The sequence below is a fragment of the Hemiscyllium ocellatum genome, chromosome 21, assembly GCF_020745735.1.
Source record: "Hemiscyllium ocellatum isolate sHemOce1 chromosome 21, sHemOce1.pat.X.cur, whole genome shotgun sequence".
Taxonomy (NCBI): domain Eukaryota; kingdom Metazoa; phylum Chordata; class Chondrichthyes; order Orectolobiformes; family Hemiscylliidae; genus Hemiscyllium; species Hemiscyllium ocellatum.
The window spans coordinates 55,724,837-55,749,419 of record NC_083421.1 but is presented as its reverse complement, the minus strand read 5'-3'; the positions used below and the strand labels follow the sequence as shown (position 1 = coordinate 55,749,419).

The 24,583-nt window shown below is 37.5% G+C and overlaps 1 protein-coding gene across 2 annotated transcripts in view; it reads left to right on the top strand.

Annotated features, from left to right (window-relative positions):
• ass1 (argininosuccinate synthase 1) overlaps window positions 1-24,583 on the top strand; it is a 157,638-nt gene that overhangs the window by 111,722 nt on the left and 21,333 nt on the right. For both annotated transcript variants that reach the window (XM_060841116.1, XM_060841117.1), the window contains exon 12: window positions 23,140-23,271. In XM_060841116.1, the coding sequence (XP_060697099.1) occupies window positions 23,140-23,271 (132 nt within the window). The remainder of the gene's footprint in view (window positions 1-23,139; window positions 23,272-24,583) is intronic.

Genomic DNA, 24,583 nt, shown 5'->3' with positions numbered 1-24,583 from the left:
TGCACCTCTCACTTGTGTCCTGCCGACTAAATTTTGAACCACATTGGTGCAGGCCTACAAGCAGACAGCCTACCCAAAAGTCAGGATGATGCATGGCTTGGTGAGGATATACATAATACCTTCAATTAAAAAAAGTCCAGGAATTTTCCCCATGCATTCTCTCCATTATGAAGGTTAACTACTTTTTTCAGTATAAAATTGTGATCATTCTTCAGTATTGCAATCACTTGGCAGTTCTTCAGTTTCAGGACTTGATGGCAGTACCAGCAGGTTAATTGACTACTGGGGCCATCATTTGTCAACTTATTCCTCCTTTGCTTGAGATTCATGCACATGCACTACCAGCAGAGGTCACTGGTCTGCAATAAACAACAGATATCCATATTGATAATTTTCTCCCTCATTAACTGCCATTCAACAACCTGCCCCCCCCACCATCAAATAACATTTGTTTAGGATCCCTGAAGTCAGTTTCACCTACTGCACGATAGAATATGGGACTTTTCTGAATTCACAGTTGAGCTACTCCACTGGATATACCCATAGGCTCATTGTAGGAATTTCATAATGATTTAAAGAAAGTAAAATCCTATTTCAGAAAACTGGTCAGGCTACATTCAAATGGCAATTACTCCTGACCAGAAATATATTTAGTGGGAACTTATTAATTAGTTTAAATTAAACTGGTAAGGCATCTGGTTTCATCAGGAATTTTATAAAGTTTGTAATGGAACTCCTTCTCATCAACTACCTTTTGCTTTTCTTGATATTAAAAAAAATCTAGTAGATCTTGGATTGCAGTAAACAGTTTCCAAATTTGTGAATGACATGAAACTTAACAGCATTGTAAACAATTAGAGGAACAATTAGAACTCCAAATGTGTGTAGACAAGCCAGTGGAGTGGGCAGGCAGGTAACAGATGAAGCTCAGTACTGAGAAGTGAGACAGGATACATTTTGGTACAAAAAATATGGAAAGACAGTATAGAATAAAGGGTACTATTCTGAAGTGTGTGCAGGTCCAGAGACTTGGATGTTTATGTACATAAGTCATTAAAGATGGCAGAACTGATAGAACTATTAATAAAGCATGCAGTATTCAAATTTTACTTTATAGGGACGTATATTGAGACTGTTTTTTCCTTGGAGAGGATAAAGCTAAGAGGAGATTTGCTACAGGTTGTCAAGATGGTGACAGACCTGAACAGAGTGGATGGGGAGAAGTTGTTCATGCTTGTAAGAGCAATGAGAACCAAGTTCTCCCCATCCACTCTGTTCAGGTCTGTCACCATCTTGACAACCTGTAGCAAATCTCCTCTTTGTTTTCCTTGGAGAGGAGAAAGCTCAGTCTCAATATACGAGCCTATAAATTAAACTTAAAATATTGCATGCTTTATTAATAGCTCTTTCTATCAGTTCTGCCATCTTTAATGACTGATGTACATAAACATCCAAGTCTCTGGACCTGCACACACTTCAGAATATTACCCTTTATTCTATACTGTCTTTCCATAATCTTTGTACCAAAGTGTATCATGTCTCACTTCTCTGTACTGAGCTTCATCTGTTACCTACCTGCCTGCCCACTCCACTGGCTTGTCTACACACATTTGGAGTTCTAATTGTCCCTCTAATTGTTTACAATGTTGTCATTCACTAAATTTGGAAACACAAATTTAGATTTACTAGATTTTTGTAATATCAAGAAAAGCAAAGGTAGTTGATGTGACTTTTACATACAGCAAGTAGGATATAGAATGCACTACCTGCAAGTGTGTTGGAAGTGGGTTCAGATGAGCTAATGAAACCATTGTTCTTATTCAAATAATCACTTAAATGTGCAAGCACCTGTGTAAAAAGCAGGAAATACACAATTTGGCAAAATGTTCAGAGAGCTTGTGTAGACATGATGGACTGAGTGACCTCCTGCACTTTGAAAGTCTGTTATACTGTACCATGCTTAACCTTTACAAGTGTGATCAAAATGTAATCATCTCGTGCAACGTTTTGGTTTACATTTCACTTCAGTTTGTTGGCTGTATTAGAATTTTACAACAATCTCAATGCCAAAACAATGCTTCTCATCACACCATACTTACATGAATAAATCATTGAATTTGTGGTTAAGTAAGCAATAATGGCCGTACTCCTGTTAAGGAGACAAGAAGCTTGAATCAGGAAATTTCCTGACTTGACAAACATTTTGCATCAATGGCCCCCATATTCACTGTTTTCCACCATCCACCCCCACCCAGTATACACAATGCATAGAACCAATGAGTAATGTAATAGCAATGAAATGCTCATGAAAAATACAATCATTTAAAAATTTGTTCTGAAAATTGGTTTTAGTCTGAAGAAATCTACTACTCTTAAAACCTGATATAATTGTTAGACACTACATTTCATACTTTTCATACTGGAAGCTTAATCCCACTTCACACCACATAATCTGTCCAGTAAACATCCACTTGTTTGATGTTTTTTGAATGTATAATTTATTTTCTTCACATACGAATGCCAATCAAAGTTAACACTCCAGACTTTGTAAATTGACTCCACCTAAGCAAATCCATTTAAGAATCTTGGAGTTCAGTCAAGTATTCATAGTGTGGTCATCTGGAGAAACGAATATGCTACCATCTGTTTCTGTTGATGCAGTTCCCAGAATAAGTTGCCTTTTCTTTGCCCTGTTTTTCTTATTTGGACAAGATTAAGAGGTGAAAAATAAAGTGAAGCTTCCTTTGTTGAAGGATAGTAGTATTAGCACATTTATAAAGTTGTGAGAACAACAGTATTTTTAAAAGCAAATTTTAGAACAGTAGCTTTCGCATGAGCACTTCAAAATTTGCCGTTGTTATTATATGGCTCCTTTTGTTCTGTACTTTGCATGTACTGAATGATTGGACATGGAGAGGACATGGCAGAGGCGTGGATAAGATATTTTAAACATATATTTCAAAAGGTTCCTAAATCCAGAATATACTCATGACTATTCTTTGGGACATGAACCAAGACTCCTTGAAACTGGTCCAATTGATGAAAATTGTGAAAGTGGTTATCTACCCTATTTGAGAGTGTCGAATGGCTATCTGCATCCAAGTCTCTCACCGGCAAAAATTGCTTGCGCTGGGTATCGAGGAATCATGTTCCATACAATATTTTTAAAGGTTTGTAGAGTCAGCCCAACTCTGCAAGAATTCAACCCAATGCATCTTTCAGTAGGGTGCAAGGTGATCTAATCTGCTGCTCCCATTTCAGACAGAGTGTGTGACATTCCCCTCTATTTTTACCCAAACCATGAATAAGTGGAAAACAGAGTAATTCCTAAAATCTGAGATTTAAAATAAGTCAGAAAATGGAGGAAAGTTCTAGGAGGCCTTGTCAGTAAAGAGAACCAAGACCACTTAACTGTCTAAGGGTTTCATATTCCTGAAATATTAGCTTGTTTTGTTTTTCTTTTTAAGTATTTGCAGATCTGCAATGTATTTTTATAAATCTGGCTTTATCATTTGTAGTGTCTATTTTGAGTCTCTGTCTCATAATCAGATGTAAAAAAAAATGTTTTTCTCGACTTATTTCATCCAGATATATGTATTGGTGGTCATGAAACACTTTAATGCTTAAGTAGGTGTATAATGTTGGTTAACAGATTGTATAGAGAAGTAATAGTGTCTTACAGCAGAAATTATATGGGCACATCCATTATATATACCATTGTAGGTGATATAATGTTGACAACACTGATGTTTTTCCCCTCTCTGCATTGTGTGTAATGGTAAGGAAGCTAGTAATGAACACTTTGAATTGAGAACTGGCACTGAAAAGCTATTACACCAAATTTATTTAAAGTATTTACATTTATATATTACTTTATTTTGAAACTTTAAATGAATTCCTCACAATGTAATGGCACATATTGCGGCCATTCCTCTACATAAATGTATTGATGTACAACTTGACCTGCTATCTCTAGAAAATAACATCTTGTATTTGGGGAAAAAAACACTTTGAATGTATTTTACCTTAAATTTTAACAAACACCGAAAAGATGATCAAGTATCACTTGAATTTGTTGGCCATTTGTCAGTGCTTGTTGCTTATATGAGGAAATGGATGAACAAATATTATGGAAATGGGAAAGATTAATAAATAATAATTTGCTGAGCATTCCAACAAGAGGAAAGGAATTGGATATGAATCACACATGAGGGTAACCTAAATCTAGCAGAGCCAGTTGAACTTAATATTGAAAGCAAACAGACCTCAGTTTTGATGTTGTAAGGGCCTTAACCAGACTGTGGAGATCACCAGTTGATGAAGTAGATGTAAATATTCAAAGTGTGGATAAGGTTATGTATTGTCACCTGAAGTGTTTCCAATCCCTGCTCCTCCACATGATAAAAAGAGGCTGATACTGTTAACATGCAAACATACAAAATAGCATCATAAGTAGAACATCCGGCCCATCGAGCATTTTTCACCAGTCACTGAATTAATGGCTGATCTGCTTGTGCTTTAGTTCCATATTTTGAACTATTCCCAATAATCTTTGATTCTTCTACCTGACAAGAGTCAATCCACTTCTGCCTTAAAAATATTAAAAACCTTCCTACTCCACCTTCTGCAATAGAGTTTCATCATTGCAGAAAAGGTTTCTCCTCATTTGTCCCAAAAGGGAAGCCTATAATTTTAAAACAGTTCCCCTGGTTCAGACTGATCCACAAGAGGAAACATGCTTTCTCCATCCACCTTGTCAAGTCCATTCAGGACCTTGCATACTTCAATCAAGTCCCTCCTCAATCTTATAAATGCTAGTGAAAACAAGCCCTGCGTGTCCAACAGACAACCTAATAAGACAACCCACCAATTCGAGTATCAGTCCCATAAACCTCCTCTGAGCCACCTCCAATACATCATATTCTTCCTTAAAGAAGATCAAAACTGCACACATTATGCAAGATATGGTCTCACTAATGTCCTGTATAACTGAGATATAACATTTTTACACCCTTTTATGGTCATTTCCACTTGGAGCAAAAAATATCATCTGTTTAGCCTTCTTAATTACGTTCTGTGTCTGCGAACTACCATTTTATGATCCATGCGCTGGAAAACCAAAATCCTTGGTTTTCTGCAGTTTTCCATTTGTATAAATTTCTTCTTTTTCATCCTTCCTGCCAAAGTTAACAGTTTCACATTTTTCCAAATTACACTCCACCTGTCAGATTTTTGCCAATTGACTCAATCCTTCTATATTCATCTGCAACTTCCTTGTATCTTCTTCACAACATGCATTCTCCCTATATTGTCATCTGTGAATTTAACTAAAAAGCCTTTGCTCCGTTCATCTAAGTCATTGATATAAATTGTAAGTTGAAGCCTCAGCACAGACTCTGCCATAACTCCTTTTGTTATGTCCTGCCAATCAAACAAAAATCTATTTATGCGTACTCTCTGTTCTTTCTGCCAGCCCACCCAATTTTCTATCCATGCTGATATGTTGTACTTCATACCATGAGCTTTTATTTTCCACAAAAGCCTTTGATGCAGCATTTTACCACATGCCTTGTGAAAATTCAAGTATCGTATGTCTGCAAGCTCCACTTTATTCTCATCCTTTTATTCATTGGGCTCCAATAAGTTATTTAAATATGATCTCCCTTTGTCAAAGCCATATGGACTCTGCCCGGTTCCTGTGTCTTTATGTGCTCAACCATAATTGTACTAATGTTCAATTCTAATGTATCCCCCATGACAAACAGTCTAACTGGCCTGTAATTGTGTGTCTTGTGGCCTGTATGGTGTTTAATTGTAACCCTTCTGAATAGAGGGGTTATATATCAACAAGTGTTTCTAAAAAAAAAATCCTGTTGGATGTTTCAATTGATATCCCATCTTTGTAGGTTAGAAAAAGGATTTCCATCTGATTGTGCAGTTTCATTAGAGTTTTTTATTGACATTTCCTCAAAGGCTATTATCATACCATTGTGAATGCTGGGCTAAGTTTCAGCACGGATTTCTAAGTTCACAGTTTGATTGACAAGAGTCTATTGAAAGATTATCTGTCTTTGATATGATGTCTTAGTATAAGTTTGTTTTTTATGAGATCTACCACTTGAGATTTGAATGGGTTTCTTGAAAGATAGTTTGTATTTGACACTGTCAAGTGTATATGAGTTACAACTATATTAGATTGCTGGAAGTTTATTTTCTGTCATCTTCACATTATCCTGATATCTGCCTATGTGAACACAAGGTGATTGGTTATGGGGATAAAAGGGGTCAGGGCTATGAATTGGTATGAAGTTATTATGGGGGTACGAAAGGGCATAGGAGTGATTGTAGGATGTTAAAATGGAAGACTTATGGGGTAGTCGTGGAGAGTAGGTGAAAGGGAAAGTAAATGTGAAGTTTGAGAGCTAGAATATTTAAACCAACTGGAATCAGTAGTACCTCAAAACCAAGTCGGGCCTTCTAACCATTCACCTCAGCACTTCACCATGCCCGTATCCACCAAAGCATTGCTCTTGTGTTCAGTGGACCCAATCCTAAACTGCCCTCACCTCCTGCAACAAAAATTGGGTCTCATGGATCACATGAAACTGAAATGGACCTGTCAAGTTGGGAAATTTCCCAACTTGTCCTACCTCTTTCTGAGCAAAATATCCAGCCCAACGTGTTCACTGGAATCCCTCATCTTTTAATATAGATGCACTAATATTCCCTTCAACATCTATAAATCTTTTGGAACACTGTGTATCAATTGAAGCAGAAGTCTACCTACCATAGTTTCAACATCATGAACATATGCTGTGCAGAATGATTCCAACTGAAAATATTTTATATTTCACTGAGAATTTTATTTCAATCAAAATATGTCCCAAATGCTATAAAGGACTAAAAACACTCCCTTTGTTTTCTGCAGTCGGTTAAAACAGCATTAGTATTGAAGGATTTTAGATTTGTTTGAAGTTATAGGTTGGGCATGTTTTTAAATTCCTGGGTATCCATTCACCTGTTTTGTGAATCTGCTATAGATTTCAGCCAAAATAAAATTTTCCTTAAATTATAAATAATACAGATATGAGCACACCGTTTCTTGGCACTGAATGGGGATTTGCAGTCAAAACACAAATGGAGGCCCAACTCATGGGCATCAGACTGGAGTTGGAATTTTAATTTCAACAAACAAATGTGGGTTTAAACTGATAATATCTGGGATCTTTTAATGTTGGTATAAACAGCTGAAAGAAGAAAACCTCAGTAAATTGTGGTTAATATTCAATCACTAATTAGCTTGTCCTGTTAATGGCAATTAATGTAAACTCCATTGTGCCCCTCGATGTTTTTGATCATTCCATGATATAATAGTTAGAAGAATAGTTGAGTAAATTTCTCAGTGGAAATGGTGTGCCATTTGATTTCTATTAATATAGCAGGGAATGTTAACTTTTCATTAATATCAATGCAGCTATGCAATGACATCTAGTGAACCAGTTGAACTCTAATGGTTACCTTATCTGTTATCAAAATGCTGCATGCCTATAAGGCATCCACAATTATAAATTTCATTCCTGTGTAAAATAACCTCCATAATAGCATCCATTAGGCTGCAAGTCAGACATCTCATAAATTTTCTTTTCAGGTAATATGTCAGGCAAGTCAATTGAGAAGTAATGAGCATGTTACTTTATTGGCATGCCATGGTGCATGGTGCAGGATAGTTAGTAAGGTCATCAATCTCCTTGACTTAATTTCATTGGCTGAACTTTAGCCATGGCTCCCATTTAGCCTCCCATTAGAGTCATGTGTAGATCCTGAGCCCATAATTTTCATTAAGGCAAGCACCAGTATGACTTTATGAAGCAGGCTCCGAAGTGGGGATCTCAGTATCTGCCATCCAATTAAAGTGAGTGGGCCTCCTTAATTGGAAATCAGAGGACCCACAGCACTGGCCAGTCAGTAATTCACTGTGAGTGAAAGGCACAACTGAGATAGAAAAGTAAGTGCAGGGAGTTTTTGGAAACATGCTAAAAATTTAAAACTGAAGAAGGCCCACAAGAATGGTGTAGCTGTGATTATGGCCTTTTCATAGCAGTTGCTTAGTCCAGTGTCAGGAAAATGCAGGTAGGTTTGGAAAATGGCCCTTAAGAGAAGCCTTGATTGGATACTTGCCTCAGTGGAGGAAATGACCAATCCCTGTATCAGCCTGCGTCTGGGAAACCTTCTCAGAGGCAGGACAGCATAGAGAGCTGTTCCAAGTCACTATTTGTCTGCCTCATGCCTTCAAATGTACCTCCATTCTACTTTATGGTAACATTCATCCCAATATTTATCAGATAATTTATATATGTAGGAAAAAATATCTGTTGAAATCTAGGGCTCAAGTAGTCTGGCATGAGAAATAGCCCCAGTTTGCCAATTCCCAGTTCCATCCCATCCCTGGATGGAGTGTAGCAAGATTACCTGACTATTAGGTTTAAAACATTTGTCTTGGTTTCTCTCTCCAAAGATGTCACCAGATCTGCTGAGTTTCTCCAGCACTTCCTATTTTTGTTTCAGATCTTTAGCATTAAGAATAATTTTGCTTTTATTTCACTGCTTGTTAAAAACCTATTGAGACCAAATAAAAGACACACACTAAGATTTTGCAGGCTGGGAAGCTGCTGCAAAAGCCTGGAGGCCCTTGTAATGGATGTCTCCTCCTTACCATAGTGGTGAATTGACTACACAAACTGTGTCTTAATTTTAAGTTGAAAAGATTTAGAGAGATGCGTCTGTTCTCTGCCCAAAGGCAAATCCCACCCACAGTGCTGCAAATTCCATTATGAGTGGGGCAAGGCATTAAGTCCCAAATCCCCTTCAACCAATATAGGGATCAACACACTGTGCTCTTGGCACCAATCTGATCCACATCAGCCATTCAGCCCACTGATCTTCCTTACCCAAGTTTTAAGATTTGCTGAAGAAGGATGCATGTTATCATCCCATGCGTGTTGTTTCCCCTTGAGAGAGAGTCTAGGATCATAGGGCATGATTTCAGTAAGAGTTCACTCAGTTAGGACAAAGATGAGAGGAATGTCTTTTCCAAGGGTAATGAAGTTGTAAAATTCATTAGCACAGAGGGTGGGTCATTATGCAACTCCATCTTGAATATACTTAGAGTTTGAAATCAGTAAGAGATTCAATGGTTATGGGAAAAGCAGTTAAGTGGAGTTGAGGATTATCTTTGAATGGCAGAATAGATTTGATGGGCCAATTGATCTATTTATGCTCCCTGAAGCTCAGTTTGGATTCCACCAGGGCCAATCAGTTCATGCCCTCAATATAGCCTTAGTACAAACATAAACAAAAGAGCTGAATACCAGAGGTGAAGCAAGAGTGACTGCCCTTGACTTCAAGGCCACATTTGATGAAGTGTTAGAAAAAACTGGAGTGAATGAGAATTAGGAGAGAAACTCTGTTGGTGAGATATGCACCCATATTCCAGGAGTGAATTTAAAAATAACTTCTCATGGTAATCCAGATTTACAAATAGCATAAAGGAAGATGGTTGTAGTTCTTGGAGATCAGTCATCCAAGCTCCAGGACATCTCTGCAGGAATTCCTCAAGATAGTTTCTGAGACCCAACCATCTTCAACTGCTTCATCAAAGAGCACCCTATATCATAAGGTCAGAAGTAGAGATGTTCGATGATAAATTCACAAAGTTCAGCCCCATTCACAACTCCTCAGATACTGAAGCAGGCCACATTCAAACGCTGGAAGACCTGAACAATATCCAGGTTTGGGCTGACAAGTCGAAAAGTGTGGTGCTGCAAAAGCATAGCAGGTCAGACAGCATCTGAGGAGTGGGAGAGTGGACCTTTCAGGCATAAGGCCTTCATCTGACCTTTCAACTCTGACTCTCCAACATCTGCAGTCCTCACCTCCTTCTTGGGTTGACAAGTGGCAAATAACATTTGTATGATACAAGTGCCAAGCATTGACTATTTCCCACAAGAGAGAATCTAACCCAATGCCCATTGACATTGAACATCATTATCATCACTGAATCATCTGCTATCAACATCGTGGGGGATATCATTGGCCAGAAACTGAATTGGACTAGTCATATAAATACTAAAAAGCGCAGGTTAGAGGCTCAGAAACCAGCAGTGTATAACTCACCTCCTGACTCCCCAAAGCTCATCCATCATCTACATGGCACCAGTCAATAGTGTGATGGAACACTCCCCACCAGCCTGAATGAGTGCATTTCTGACAATGCACAAGAAGCTTGACACTATCCAGGATAAAGCCACCCATTTGAATGGCACCGCCTTCATGAACATTCATGGCAGCCATTTGTAGCATCTAAAAGATGCACTGCAAACATTCACCAAGGTTTCCTTGGCACCTTCCATCCTACAACCACAACTGGAATAGTGCAGATTCATGGGAACACTGCCATCTGCAAGTTTCCACTTAAGCCATCTACCATAATGATTTGGAAATATATTGCTTCGTGTTGCTGGCTCTAAGCCCTTGCAACACCTCCCTAACAACATTGTGGATGTACCTACACCAAATGGATTGCAGTGGCTGAAGAAGATAGCTCCCTGCCACCTTCTCAAAAGCAATTAGGAATGGGCAATAAATGCTAGCAGCACCCATATTCCAGGAGTGAATTTAAAAAAAACTTCTCGTAGTAATCCAGATTTACAAATAGTGATAATAGAGGCTCCACTTTTCTTTCCATTATGTGGTTGACCAGGAATTTCTCCTGTATTTGCCATTGTGTGTGAGGGAAGAGTTTGCAGGTCGATACACAACCTGTTCAGCCATATTATGAACCCACCTCTTGAAGTGGGATTCAAACTCCAAGCATCTGGTTAAGAGAGAATGGCATTACCCATTGTAGTGCAAAACATTTCACCTCTCCTTTACTGACCATCTATTGCAATCTATTGTTCCTCTTCAGCTGGAAAATGTTAGTTCTCCGGGTTCAAACGTCCACCCTTATTTGTCTGCTAAACCCATCTCTGGACCAATTAAGGGAGCACCCCAGTGAAAATTGGAGTCAATAACTGATTGTCCCCAGGACAGGTTCAGGAGCTAGAAACTCAACTTCTCTTCCTGGTTCCAGAGGAAAATTCCTGTCTCTAATATGGATAATTCAATTCTAGTCAAAGAGATATACAGCAACGAAACAGACCTTTCATTCCAACTTGTCCATGCCAATCAGATATCTTAAATAAATCTAATCCCGTTTGCCAGCATTTGGCCCATATCCCTCTGAACTTTTTCCATTCATTTACCCATATAATTAGAACTCTTCTGAAACTAGAATCGAACTGCATTATCTGGTTTTGTACAAATATTGCTTGAAAATGTAATGGAATAATGTGACATGTCGCACAAAGAATGTTTGATATTTTCTTTTATTTCCGAAAGTGCTATCACAAATAACCGACCGGCTTTTTACCCACCATCAAATCACTTGTGATATTTTTCATTTATTAACCACCGTCGCTAAATCACCCATGTTCCGATTGATTAATTTACATGCAAAGCCTATTAATGACCAGGCAATAACACCAAAGATGAGGGAAAAATAGGAAGGGAATGTTTGTTTCTTTTTTTTTAGGGAATGTTTGTTATAGAACTAGAGTAAATAAGAGCAGCTGATTATACTTCTGGGTTCTGAGTTTGAATTAATTTAACTAGTAATCAGAGCTAAATAGAAATCAATAACAACTGTGAAAACCATAATTAACTGTCTCTCAAAGCTTCTTAAGACCTAATGGGATAATTTACATCCCTTCGTAAGTCCCATTAATTGTACACTAAGCATAATGAGCTGTATTTTGTGAGCCAGTTTTTTTCCATCAGAGAAAAATAAAACAATGGGAGTAAAAAAGATGGGTAATCGAATTCACAAAGGGTAATAAGGATAGTTATGGAAATATTCTTGGTGATGAGCTTTGAAAAATGACCTAAGGAACATGTATTTTTTTTTACTAAATTGAGGAAATCCAATGAAGGGTTGCACAAGGCACTGTCAGAATTGAAAGCCAGAGGAAAGAACATTGGATGTAAGAGGAAGCATTAAATGGGTAATAGCAAACCAAAGATTAAAATTGTTAGAGGAAAGTTTAAAAAAAGACAAGTCTCACATTTTGGAGGTGTAAAGAAAACATTTTGTACTAGACAGCTCACTGTTCAACCTAATCAATGTAAGGGGACGTATTTGCAGCTAAGGGTAAACGATTAAAGAACTTTTGAGTTGAGTTGGCATTGTAGCACCTTTTTTCCAAATGGAAAGAGATGAAAAGATTGTAGTGAAAGAGTATGAGACAGTAGTCACGGTAGCTCCGTGGTTAGCACTGCCCCCTCACAGCACCAGGGACCCAGGTTCAATTCCAGCGTTGGATGACTGTCTTTGTGGAGTTTGCACATTCTCCCTGTGTCTGCCTAGGTTTCCTCCAGGTGCTCCGGTTTCCTCCCACAGTCCAAAGATGTGCAGGTCAGGTGAATTGGTCATTCTAAATTGCCCATAGTATTAGGTGCTTTAGTCAGAGGGAAATGGGTCTGGGTGGGTTTCTCTTTGGATGGTTGGTGTGGACTTGTTGGGCCGAAGGGCCTGTTTGCACACTGTAGGGAATCTAACAAATCTAATCTCAATTAGTCTACATGGAAAAGGCCTCTAAGATGATCAATGGTTTCTTTATTTGGTTAAGATGTGACCCTCACTGACAAGGCCAGTATCAGTTGTAATTGCCTTCTTGAACTGCTGCATTCTATGTGAGGTAGTACATTTATGATTTAAGAGCATTTTAAGACCTAGCAACAATTAGCTATGGCAGTTTAGTTCCAAGTAGGGATGGTGTGTGAGACTTGGAGATCAACTTGCATGTGATGATTTTCTCCTGCATCTGCAGCCCTTGTTTTCTAGATAATATAAATGCTGTTCAAGGAGCTTTGGCAAGTTATTACTTTTGGAGGCTTTTGGAGATCATACACAATGAATTCTTTGTGTATTGAAGTATAACCATGCTCGAAGAGATCCTTCGAGACATACAATGCAGAAACAGACTTTTCATTCCAACTTGTCCAAGCCAATCAGATATCCTAAATAAATCTAATCCCATTTGCCAGCATTTGGCCCATATCCCTCTAAATCTTTCCCCATTTATATATCCGTACAATTAGAACTCTTCTGAAACTAGAATCAAACTGCATTATCTGGTTTTGTACAAAAGTTGCTTGAAATTGTAATAGAATAATATGTCATGTCGCACAAAGAATGTTTGATATTTTCTTTTGGTTTCTTGAGTTTGTTTAGTGACTTGAGCCATGCAAACCAGGAGGTTGTAGTTTTGATAACTCACCTTTGCTGAGATCACATAGCTTGTATCTTGACACAGCGCAAGTTGTTGGTGGATTTGGGTCAGAATGCTACAATTCATGAAAGCAAGGAGGAAAAAAGTCAGGTAGGACATCTGTCCTTGAATGCACGTGTGCATTAATCAAATCTTGCACAGAAATATTGCAAACTGATTAATAATCTAACCAGCTAAAGGCTGGCTTCACTCAGGAATAATGATTACTTGGGCATGCCATTAATTGAGCCTTATTTCAGCCACGAGTTGTTGGCTTCAGGACAAGACAAGTAGAAAGAAGACTGGCCAGCAAAAAATATAATCGTGCTGTCATTTCCATTTGTTGGAATATCTCTGAAACAGTTTTATAATGTTATTTTCTAGTTCTACCTTTGTTCATACTGCAGTATCCTTTCTGTAACTCAATCACGGTGTATTTTCAATTCCCACAAAATTTTAAATGGTGAATATTTTCTTCAATATGGCAACAATTAACTGTGGTGGTGAGTGATCTGTAAAGGCAGTGACATAAAGTGATTTCCTACCCTTTACAGAAACTGATAAAGTCACGGCGGTCACTCGACCTCCCTTTGGACATATTGGCTACTTCTGACAGCAAACCATTTGGCATTTATGTTACCATTCAAGGTGGCTAGAGAGGCAGAGATCAAAACTGTCCATTTTAGTTGTGGTTATTCACATTTAACAATTTCTTGCTGACTTTGAAGCTGAACTAGCTGTAAATAAATGGACTATTTTTTAAAAATCAAAATACCATGTAGACGCGAACCCAAGAAAAGAATGAGAAGGCCAGGTGAAACTGTTGACAGCTTGCCTTTGTTACAGTTGATGTGAGGTTTGTGTAAACAGTCCCATTTAAACCTTTTTACAGATTGTTATGCAGTTGTGAATAGACAAACAATGCCATAAATGGGTTTCTGTGTTTATTAACATTTTAATCGCCTGTGCTTTTGTTTACACAGGCATGACATTTAAAACAAAATATTTTGTATTCAATTTATTTTGTTTTGTATTCCTTACTCCTGTTCTTTCCTGGATTAGAGAAAAAGGAAATTGTGAACAAATCCAAAAATTAGCATTAACACCTCAAGCTTCACAGTTCTTTCATTGTGTGCCAGTCAAACAAAAGCCCTAATTAAAAAGCTTTATATCTGCAACCTCACTTTAAAACTTGATGCATCATTCATTTAATAAAGATAAATTCACTTCATATAAAATACATCAATGAATACATTGTGTCAGGATTATCAAAGAATTGTTAGGCCCATTATAGGTTATTGTTAATTGACAAACACAAGGTTTGTGGGTAGAGAGAGATTCTGATCTTCCAAGGCTACTTTTGAAAATAATAGTCACATATTGATTTTTGTTGAAGCCTTTATTTGAGTTTGTGCAGATGATTGTGAGCTGCATTAAAACATAGGCACAATAATGTTTGAAAATTGTCATGACTGCTATTTGACTGGCAGTTTGTAAAGCAAACCCATGATCAAGTGAGAAATAAATACCACATATTTTCAGAAGATAACAGATACAGGACATGATAGAAATTCACGGAATGCAGATGAGGCAACTCTAGGTGACTAGTAGTAGCTGGCAAAACTAGTCCTTTTGAGAACTTTTCATATTAAGTGCTAGAAAACCAGCCAACATTTATCTACAATCAAATCAATAAAACAGATTGTCTCACAAACAACATTGGCATAAATGATCAGACATTCACGTTCAAAGCCATGTTTCCAATGTTATAGCAGTGATTGCTTGCATGCTTTGGGATCTTTTCAAGAATTTATTAATACATAAACAATAATTTGTTTAGAATGGCAAGTGGCGATGTATGATCTATAAAGGTAAACCCACATCAAATAGGTCTTTATGAACAATGGGCAGATTGTTGCCAAGGGGGCATCTGCTATCTGTACCTGTGGTTGAAGAGCTGTTGCTGTTGTTCTGAGTTCTTGCAAGCGGGTGAGCGAACGATCCTTGAAATGTCAGACTTCACGTCATCTATGAACCAGATGTGCAGTTGCCAACACTTTGCCTTTGCAGCCCTGTATTCACTAGTCAGATTTGTATCCACAACCTTTTAGCATCAAACACCTGTCAAAGCAAAGTGCGCCTACATCCTGATCCCTATTACTGACCAAGGACTAGTATTGCAAAACCTTAGAATTTCACATTATTGTGATATTTAGCTTAATTCTGCTATATTTAATTTAATACTTCAATTTAGAAGTCATAGAAATTGTAGCATAGAAGGAGGTCATTGTGTCTCTGCTGGTGCTAGTTCCTCAAATTGGAATTATTTACTCTAATTCCATTTCTCTCATACATCCTTTCATATACATTTTTTCAAGTACTTGCACAAATTCCTTTTAAATAATGCCCTAGACTGAGCTTCAGTAGTCACTCATGGTAGAACATTCCATATTGTAATAACAGGCTGTGTGAAGCCACTTCGAGCTTCTCCGTTTGATCTTATTATCAATTTGTCAAGCACTAGCAAATCGTTCAGTATTTATTCTTGGAGAAGCTATTTGTAATTTTGAAAATCTCTTAAATTTTCCCTTTACTTTCTTTGTTGTTGTGAAAAATAAAAACAAATTCTGTTCATAATTATAACTTGGAATACTTATCTTTTCTATAATGGACTGCAAATAGCTGCACACAATTTCCAACAATAATATTACCAATCTTTTGTACAAATTCAACACAATTTCATTCCTTTATTTTCACTGCTGAGGCGTAAAAAAAACTATGTTTTTCTACCTTTACTTAAAAAAAACTTCATAGCTTTAGTTTCTGTAATTTTACATTCTGAATCTTATGATCTTTTTTTTAAAAATCTACTGATTTTTACATTGAATTGAAGCTGCCAACTATCATTTATCTTATTTCATTTGTTACATTTTTCTTAATTTCACCTGTAAACTTCCATATTTAATCTGATTTCTCTAATTCAGTATGTCAACAACTCTGGTAAAATTTGTTTAGTGTCTAGGTTTGGATCAGTCATTAAATGAGAAAGGTGCATTCCCAATAAATGGTAAATACTGTAGGTTTAACTATAGCTCAGTATAAATTTAGCTAAACTGAACAGTTTTCATGATGTGAATGTATAATATTATTAACTATGGGAACCTATAATATGGAATCATTTCCTTCTGTATTTTTGCTATAGTGAGACTTGGTGAGTGTTTAAGATACTCCAATCACATTTGTCAACCCAGGCTTGATGTCGAGATCTCCCTAATGATCCATCTTAATTTCAACTTGCATCTTCCCAAGGAGGATAACAGGCACTCAACCTAATCAGGTTTTCCATTACCTTCGCATTGATTAAGTCAGACATTTCAACTCAGTTTCCTAGTGAGACCTTATCTTAAAATACGAGGATGTTTTGGTACTTAGTATATTCCTTTCAGAAATCAAAACAGTCAGATTTTTTTTCCATATCAAGAATCTGAGTTCCACAGCCCCAATACAGCTGAAAGAGCAGAGGGAAAATTCGGGGTATTGGACATCAAATTATTGTAAGAAACTGAATATTGAACAATGTAGAAGCTTCAGAGGACAAGAAAATAAAATACAGCAAAGTACTGGCCACATACAAAAATTGAGATGGGTACGAAAACTTGTGAGGGGAGAGAACTAGATGCTAAACATAAAAGTACAAACTTTTTTTAGAGTTTTGAATAATGCTTTGCTGTTTGAGGTGTGTCTTTAGCACAGATTTCACATTCCTAGTCAGGTCAAACTGCCAAGCTGTTATTTTCACTATATTAGTTGATTTATTAATGTGGAGTGGTGGCACAGTGGTAATGTCATTGGATTAATAATCCAGAACCCTAAGCTGCTGTTTGGAGAGCATGAGTTGGAATCCTACATGGCAGATGGTGAAATTTGATTGCAATGACTTTCTGCATTGAAAACCTAGTCTAATAGTGACCATGTACTGCGGTCATAGAATTCCAACAGGTTCACTAATGGCCTTCCCAAAGCAAATCTATTTACCTGGCCTGCATGTGACTGCAATATGGTTGACATTCGCTGACATATTTACATACATAGAAGTGATTGCATAATTAATTCATTTTATGTGAAAGTGTTTGGGGACATGTCTGAGACATATGATAAGATACAATATTTCTTCTTAACTTAATGCTTAAAATATGGTCAAGCAAATGTATTTGTCTTGATTGAGAAAATGAAAATATGTGTCACTCAAACTGCAGGGAAAAAAACCTGACCTGACTGTTGGCATGTCTGATTGCTTAACCAGACTGTAACAGCTCCGAAAGGCAGCTCATTATTACCTGTTCAAAAGCAATTAAAGATGAGCAAGAAATGCTGGCCTTGCACGTTTATTTTTTCAGATATCATTAAATTTCATGTGAAAGCAGAGGCATTTGAAGCAGTTTAGTTGCTGCATATCTTCTGTTTCCCTGAGCAAAATTATGAATTTTGTGGATTTTTTTTCTCTTACAAAGAATTGAACTGAGTGAAACCAGGTATTACTCCAGTAGCTTTTGGTCTCTTACTATATCCTTGCTCATTAGAGAACATCAGGGACCTGCAGTGCATAAAATCTGCAATAAAGCTGAGTGCCTATCAGCATGAAGTGAACAGATTATTTGACTTAGTTCTGACAGGCAATTACTTAATTTTTACACGTGTCATCCTTCATTTCCTGATGGAAGACTAGAATTCACATGCTTTATATTGAAATGCAGGAAGATTACAAGCTTCCAAAGTTTACTTACCCATTTTTTTTTTGTTTATCCACCAATAAACTAATTGTCAGATTCACTCAGTGTAATGGGTAAGAAAACTACAATTTAATAGAATATTCATTTTTTTATGCTCTGTTGACTGTGATGGATGTGACAAATTTGGCTAAAAACCGCTTAAACAATTGGTACCATTGCAATTGGCAGAAATTTTCCCTCTAAGCTTTGAAGAAAAAAAAATGTAAAAATTGGAAGGAAAGAGAAAATAAATTTCAACGTTCCAAATGATGCCATTTTCCAGTGACTGCCTTCAATCTGCTTCCACTCTCTCCTAACTCATGTTGCCTTTCTGCTGATTAATATCCTGTTAGAGTCTAAGTGTCTTTGCTAAGTCTGACTGACTTCATCAGGCATTCCTCAGTTCTCAAGGCACCCTATTCTTAACAGAAAAGGGTATTAAAAATCTCCACTATTGCAATAAAGGAATAATACTCTGAATTGACTTGTGTACCTGACACAATTTTTAATTCCTTACACAGTGTTGGATTTCAGCACACAACTAAATTGTTTTACAAAGCATTACGAGTTTGTAAAAAATATTCTGCTTGACTTATTATATTTGGAATTTCAGGTAAAAAGAACCGTTAGAAAAATATTTAAAATTCATTCAGCATATTATGATGAAACTAAAAAACACACTACCTTGCACAACTGATTTTCTTCCTAGAGTGTTTGACTGTGTTTAGCCTTTATCTACAGTGAATTACCCCAATTTGTAGTGTTAAATAAGATAGATATTAGGAAAGCATGTGCTTTTTTAAAAGCCTTGTGTATATATAGGATTGTAACCTCACTTGTCACAATCAAAGTAGTGCCATATATTGTAAGATGTTTGAATTTATTATGCTCATCAGGGAAATGGATGCCATTTTGAATGAAAGACTTTTCAAGTTTATTGAATCTGGGTGGAATTTGATATCCTTCCTTGGTGGTGAGCGGGCACTTAACCAGGCAGAAGGGCTGCAGATGGGTACCTTGCCACCTTGTCACCTTTCTGTCTCAGCAGTTAAGTGTGTGAGAATTAATGTAAGGGGGAGACAGGACGCCAACTTGTGGGATGTTTCAGATTATGTCTCCGGTACACATGCAGTAAACAACCCCACTGTCCTGTGACTGATCACTTCAACTCCCCCTCCCATTATGCCAAGTACATGTAAGTCCTGGGCCGCCTCCATCACTAAATCCTAGCCACCTGATGACTGGAGCAAGAACACTTCATCTTTCACCTTGGGACCCTCCAACCAAATAGAATCAATGTTGATTTCACCAGTTTCCTCTTCTCCGCTCCCTACACCTTATCCCAGATCCAACCCTCCAACTTGGTACCGCCCTCTTGAACTGTCCTACCTGTCCATCATCTTTCCCATCTATCTGCTCCACCCTCCGCTCTGACCTATCACCATCATCCACCCCCACCTTCATCTACCTATCGCATTCCAGGCTACCTTCTCCCCACCTGCACACCCACTCTCATTTATCTCTCAGTCCCCTTGGGCCATCTCTCACATTCCTGATGAAGAGCTTATGCTCAAAACGTCGACTGTTCTCAGATGCTACCTGACTGGCTGTGCTTTTCCAGCGCCACACTTTTTGACTATGATCTCCGGCATCTGCAGTCCTCACTTTTTCTCTCTCTGGGAATTAATGTCAAACAACCCTATGCAAGAAGTCCAAAAAGCAAAACCTGGCATGTTTATTTGCAGTCATTCTAAGAAGCATCAAGAAAAAGTGCTCATTGTCATTGCTGTTGACAACCAAACCTCTCCCACATGACCACCTTTCTACAACTCACCCGTGCTTGGGCCTGTGTTGGTCCTCGAGCCAAGATTGATAGATCATCACTAGAAGACAACAACTTCCCAATGACCTGATCTGATTTATTGGAAATTTTTGGCAGGTAGGACATCTAACTCCAGGAGCTTTACTTCTGGGATAGGCCCAGAACTGTATCAGTATTATGCATTCTTCAATCAGCCAAATGCAGGGTAAATAATATTCCAATTCTTTCTTTCCTAAAACATTGCAACAGTGTCAATCTCTTCAGTCCCATTGTATCAATATGACTTTTTAAAATATAAAGACAGGTATATGAATGCCCTACTCCTATTCCTATGAGTGAGTTGAAGGATTTCAATTTCACTACCCTATTCATGAGGCCATTCCTATGACTGATTATTGATTGTGTGATGGAAATGGAAAAGAAAATTTATCATTGTGGCTGCCAATTCACTATCTGTCCATTTTGTGTTATTAGCATATACAGGTGCCAATTTCACTCCTAGTGTGTGGTCATCTGGTATGAATCCACTACAGATCAAAAAGAAGAAAATTTCCTCATTGACCTGGATGCAGCTGTCTTTTATGAAATGAGTTTGGGCTGTCTCAGCACAGTTCCTTGTACTTACTGGTCTATGTTGCAAAACTGCCTATAATTCAGTACAAAATTGGCACTAAATTGCCAGTCTCCAAGAGATTACAAAGATATCGCTCTATCTTGAGAGCAAGCTGTCAGACAGAATATGCTCTCAGACTGAGAATGTGGGTTGTGAAGGAGGGGACTTAAAATCTGTGGGGATGAATTCCTCCTGTGCTGTGTGTCATGAAACTGTAAACAAATTTAACTGGCTTGTGATTTTCCTATGTATGAAATCTTCGTACATCAGGGAGAGAATAATACATTTTCAAGTAGGATTTTAAAAGAAATATTTGAAATATGTGATCATTATAGAAATAGTACTTTACAAATCATTTTACAAGTCACTCTTTTTTTGCTTTTTTTGTTGAGTTGCAGGTCAGTCTTTGATGACCTGTGCCTCAGCACCATGGAGCAGCACCTTGTACACCTCCCACTTAATGGGCTGAAAATGTTAGAGTCTCTGCAGAGTTGGTTATAAATAACATACAGTTATCATGAAAGTGTTACCTTTCTATTAAGCTAACATTTTCTGTATTATGCAGAAGCTTTCAAACCCCCCAGAGGTCCCAGCTTGAAAAGACAAAGTGGTTATAAAGTAACACTTGCAATTGTAAATAATAGTAGGAGAGGATCCAATTTGCATTGTACAATGAATCACAGTTTATAAAGTCCCACTCTAAGTGAGGATCACCCACTGTTCTGCCAATTTGAAGTTTCGACTGATTGTTTCATACTGTAGCTTGTAGAATATGATTCAAGTTTATATTCTCTGTTGCATAATTTATCATAAGCATCATGTTAACCCTCCTGAATATTTGAAATATTGAAGGTAGAGATTGTAAAAATTTAAATTAATGCCGTGACCTCCCTTAATTCTGAGCAACATAGTCCATTTTACTGGTGAATCTCAATTCAACATGTTCATATTGAATTTTGATGCAGGTACAGGAAGATGTAATTTAGGAATCCAATCATCTTAAAAAAAATACATCCACGTCCACTTTAGTTCAGTGCTGTTAAGGCATCCATAGAATTGCACAAAATAGCTTTTAAGCTTGTTTGTGGTAGTGTTTGTTTTATGTTTAATGTTTGTTTTCAGACTTGCAAAATAAATTGGTTCACTGTGGACTAGGTGCCAGTGTGCTTACTTCATTCAATACTTATCAAGTGAACAATCCAATTTCTAAATAACAGCAATAATACCTTCATATCATCAGATGGGCATAAGCAAAGTAGCTTTTGTCTTTTTTATGTCGACTTTGAGAATGAACATAAAATGTGAATTTTGTTTTAAAGGCCAGTTCTAAGCATTTATGATATATTACAATTGCATATATTTCTCTATTTCACCTTTTATGACTTCATTGGGATAAAAGGTAATAAAGGTGACTGTGATCTGAATTGAAAATGTTTGACACCACATATTGGTACATCTGCCGAGCTTGCTCCTGATGATACAGGGTTGTTTTTGTGTTAATGTATATGTGAATGTACATATCGGCGATGCTTCATGCAGTTAAATATTGTGCTGACCGTCCCAAAGGAAGCTGGCACATAGTGAATGGTCAGTTGGGTGAGGTACCGTTGTATAACTGGCTGTAGTCAAACTGTATCTCAACAAGAAACCAATAACTTTAGGTTTGGGTTATAAATACTATCTGGTTTGAAATTTGTGGGGAATTCTTTATCTGTGAGAATACTGGTATAATAGTCCTCTTGCTAATTAAATTATCCTATAATTATGAACATAACAATAGTGAACCTGCCAGAAATAAAAGAAAAATTAAGATCAAAAACAAACTCAGCAGCTTTAGTCATAATGCAGTTAATATTTTGTTAGTAGGAATACACAAGAATATTGAGAAATATCACAAGTAATATCCAAAAGTTAACAAATTGATTTGTGGGATGTAAACAGTTTTTTTACATTTAAATAATGAAGATCAGGATTGAACGGAGCAGAAGAATTTTTTATACTTTTTCACCTGTGAAGTATTTAAGGGACCTAAATAAACTGAATTGTCACAACTTTCCATACCAAGAGATAAAACTACTTGGTTTTGTTTTATCTCCTTATCCACTACTGACTGTAAACCTAGGAAGCAGTTTAGAGCTGTATTTTACAAACCTAATCAGATTTTTCCAAGTGCTTTCCCTTTGAACGGATAAAGAGGAGATCCTGCTCTGAGGACTTGGTGACAGCTTAATTTTCACAGCTGAGTTTCTCTCTGCTCACTGGCAGTTGTTTAATTACAGGCTTTCAGGGAGGCCACTGGGCATACATTGAGGGGATCAGTGCTTAAACCCTGTCATTTAGTCAGAATGAGTGCAGATAGAACAAGGAATCTGGAAATTTTCACTGCAAGGTGTGAAGTGGACTGTCTGAGTCCCAGTGAGCAGATAATGACAGATGCATTTTAGAGCAAGCTGGGACTGAATGGTGCCCAACTCTGTTTCTGTCAGAAAAGTGATTATTTTTGTCACTCAACAATAATTTTTTTGTGCTGTTTTTCCTTTTTTCTTTCTTCTCTCGGTAAATGGTTAGGTATCTATGAGACCCCAGGTGGGACGATTCTGCGTGAAGCTCATATGGACATTGAGGCCTTCACCATGGACAAGGAAGTGAGGAAAATCAAACAGCAACTGTCACTGAAGTTTTCTGAGCAGCTGTACAACGGTAAGCAAGGAAAATTGTGGAAAATAATCAAATTTAAGGGCTAGAAAGCTTTTAAGATAACCCAGTCAAGCTACTTAAACCTCAGTTCTATTGGCACGTATTTTTTTCTAAAATCTATTTGAGAGACTTGAGTGGAAATCAGAGGACATAGAATTATTGGTGTTTGTCTCACATGTGCACGCCACACACAAATACATGCACATACAAACTCAATTGCATAAGGACATATCAGGTCAGATGACCAAAAGCTTGCTGAAAGTGAGAGGTCATAAGGAGGCTCTGAAAGGAGGAGAATAAATAGAGAGATGGAAGGGTATAAGAAGGATACTTAAGACCTTGGGGCCAAGGCAACCTAAGGTAGAGGAGTAATTAAATTCAAGGATGCTCAAGAGGCCATCGTTAGAGAAATATAGATAATTTAGTTGGAAGAAATTAGAAATAGTGAGGGGCAAATCCTTGGAGGAGTTTGAATCTGACTGGGAGCCAATGAAGGTCAATCAATGTAGGTGATAGGAATGTAACTTGTTGAAAATTAAGACATGTTAAGATGGCAAAGTTTTGGGTCATCTCAAGTTTTTGTGGAGTTTAATTCGGGAGAACAACTGGGAGTATGTTGGAGTATTCAGTCTGGTAATAACAAAAAACGTAAATGAGGATTGTGGCTGCAAATAAGCTGAAAGAGATGTGAGATTGGTTAATATTACAGAGAGGAGTTGGACATTCTTAGAGAAGATGTGAATATATGCTCAGAAGTACATCTTGAGGTCAAATATGATAAGGTTGTGAACAGACTGGTTTATTGTCAGAGGAATGCAGCTAAGAACAAAATACTGCAAATGATGCAAATCTTGAAATAAACATAAAAAATGCTGAAAATACTCCATGAATGTAACAGCCAGTGAGAGGCTTTGGTTAGCATCCCCACCAGCTGAGCTGGAAGCTTCTGAAGTGAAGATGGGAAGGCAGGGAAGAGACAGAGTAAGGCCCAGATAAATTGTTTTCACTGTTTAAAAAAGTTACATTTGTTGTGATGGGTGTTCGAAAGTGGATATTGGTTCTCTCAGGGGGTCCTTCACCCCTCCCCATCTTGGTCTGAGCTCGTCACATTGGTCTGGACAACAATGTCTAGATCGTTGCCAATTGAGAATCTCAGTCAACATGAGAAAGAGACTTGAATAGTGCAATAACTATCAAACATTGACCCCAGTTGCCATCATGGAAATTAGTTCAGGATGGGGATCGTGGCAGTGAATCATTACAGAGGCAGATTGCACTAAACTTTGAGTCTGTCTGCCCTTGATATGGATCCCAC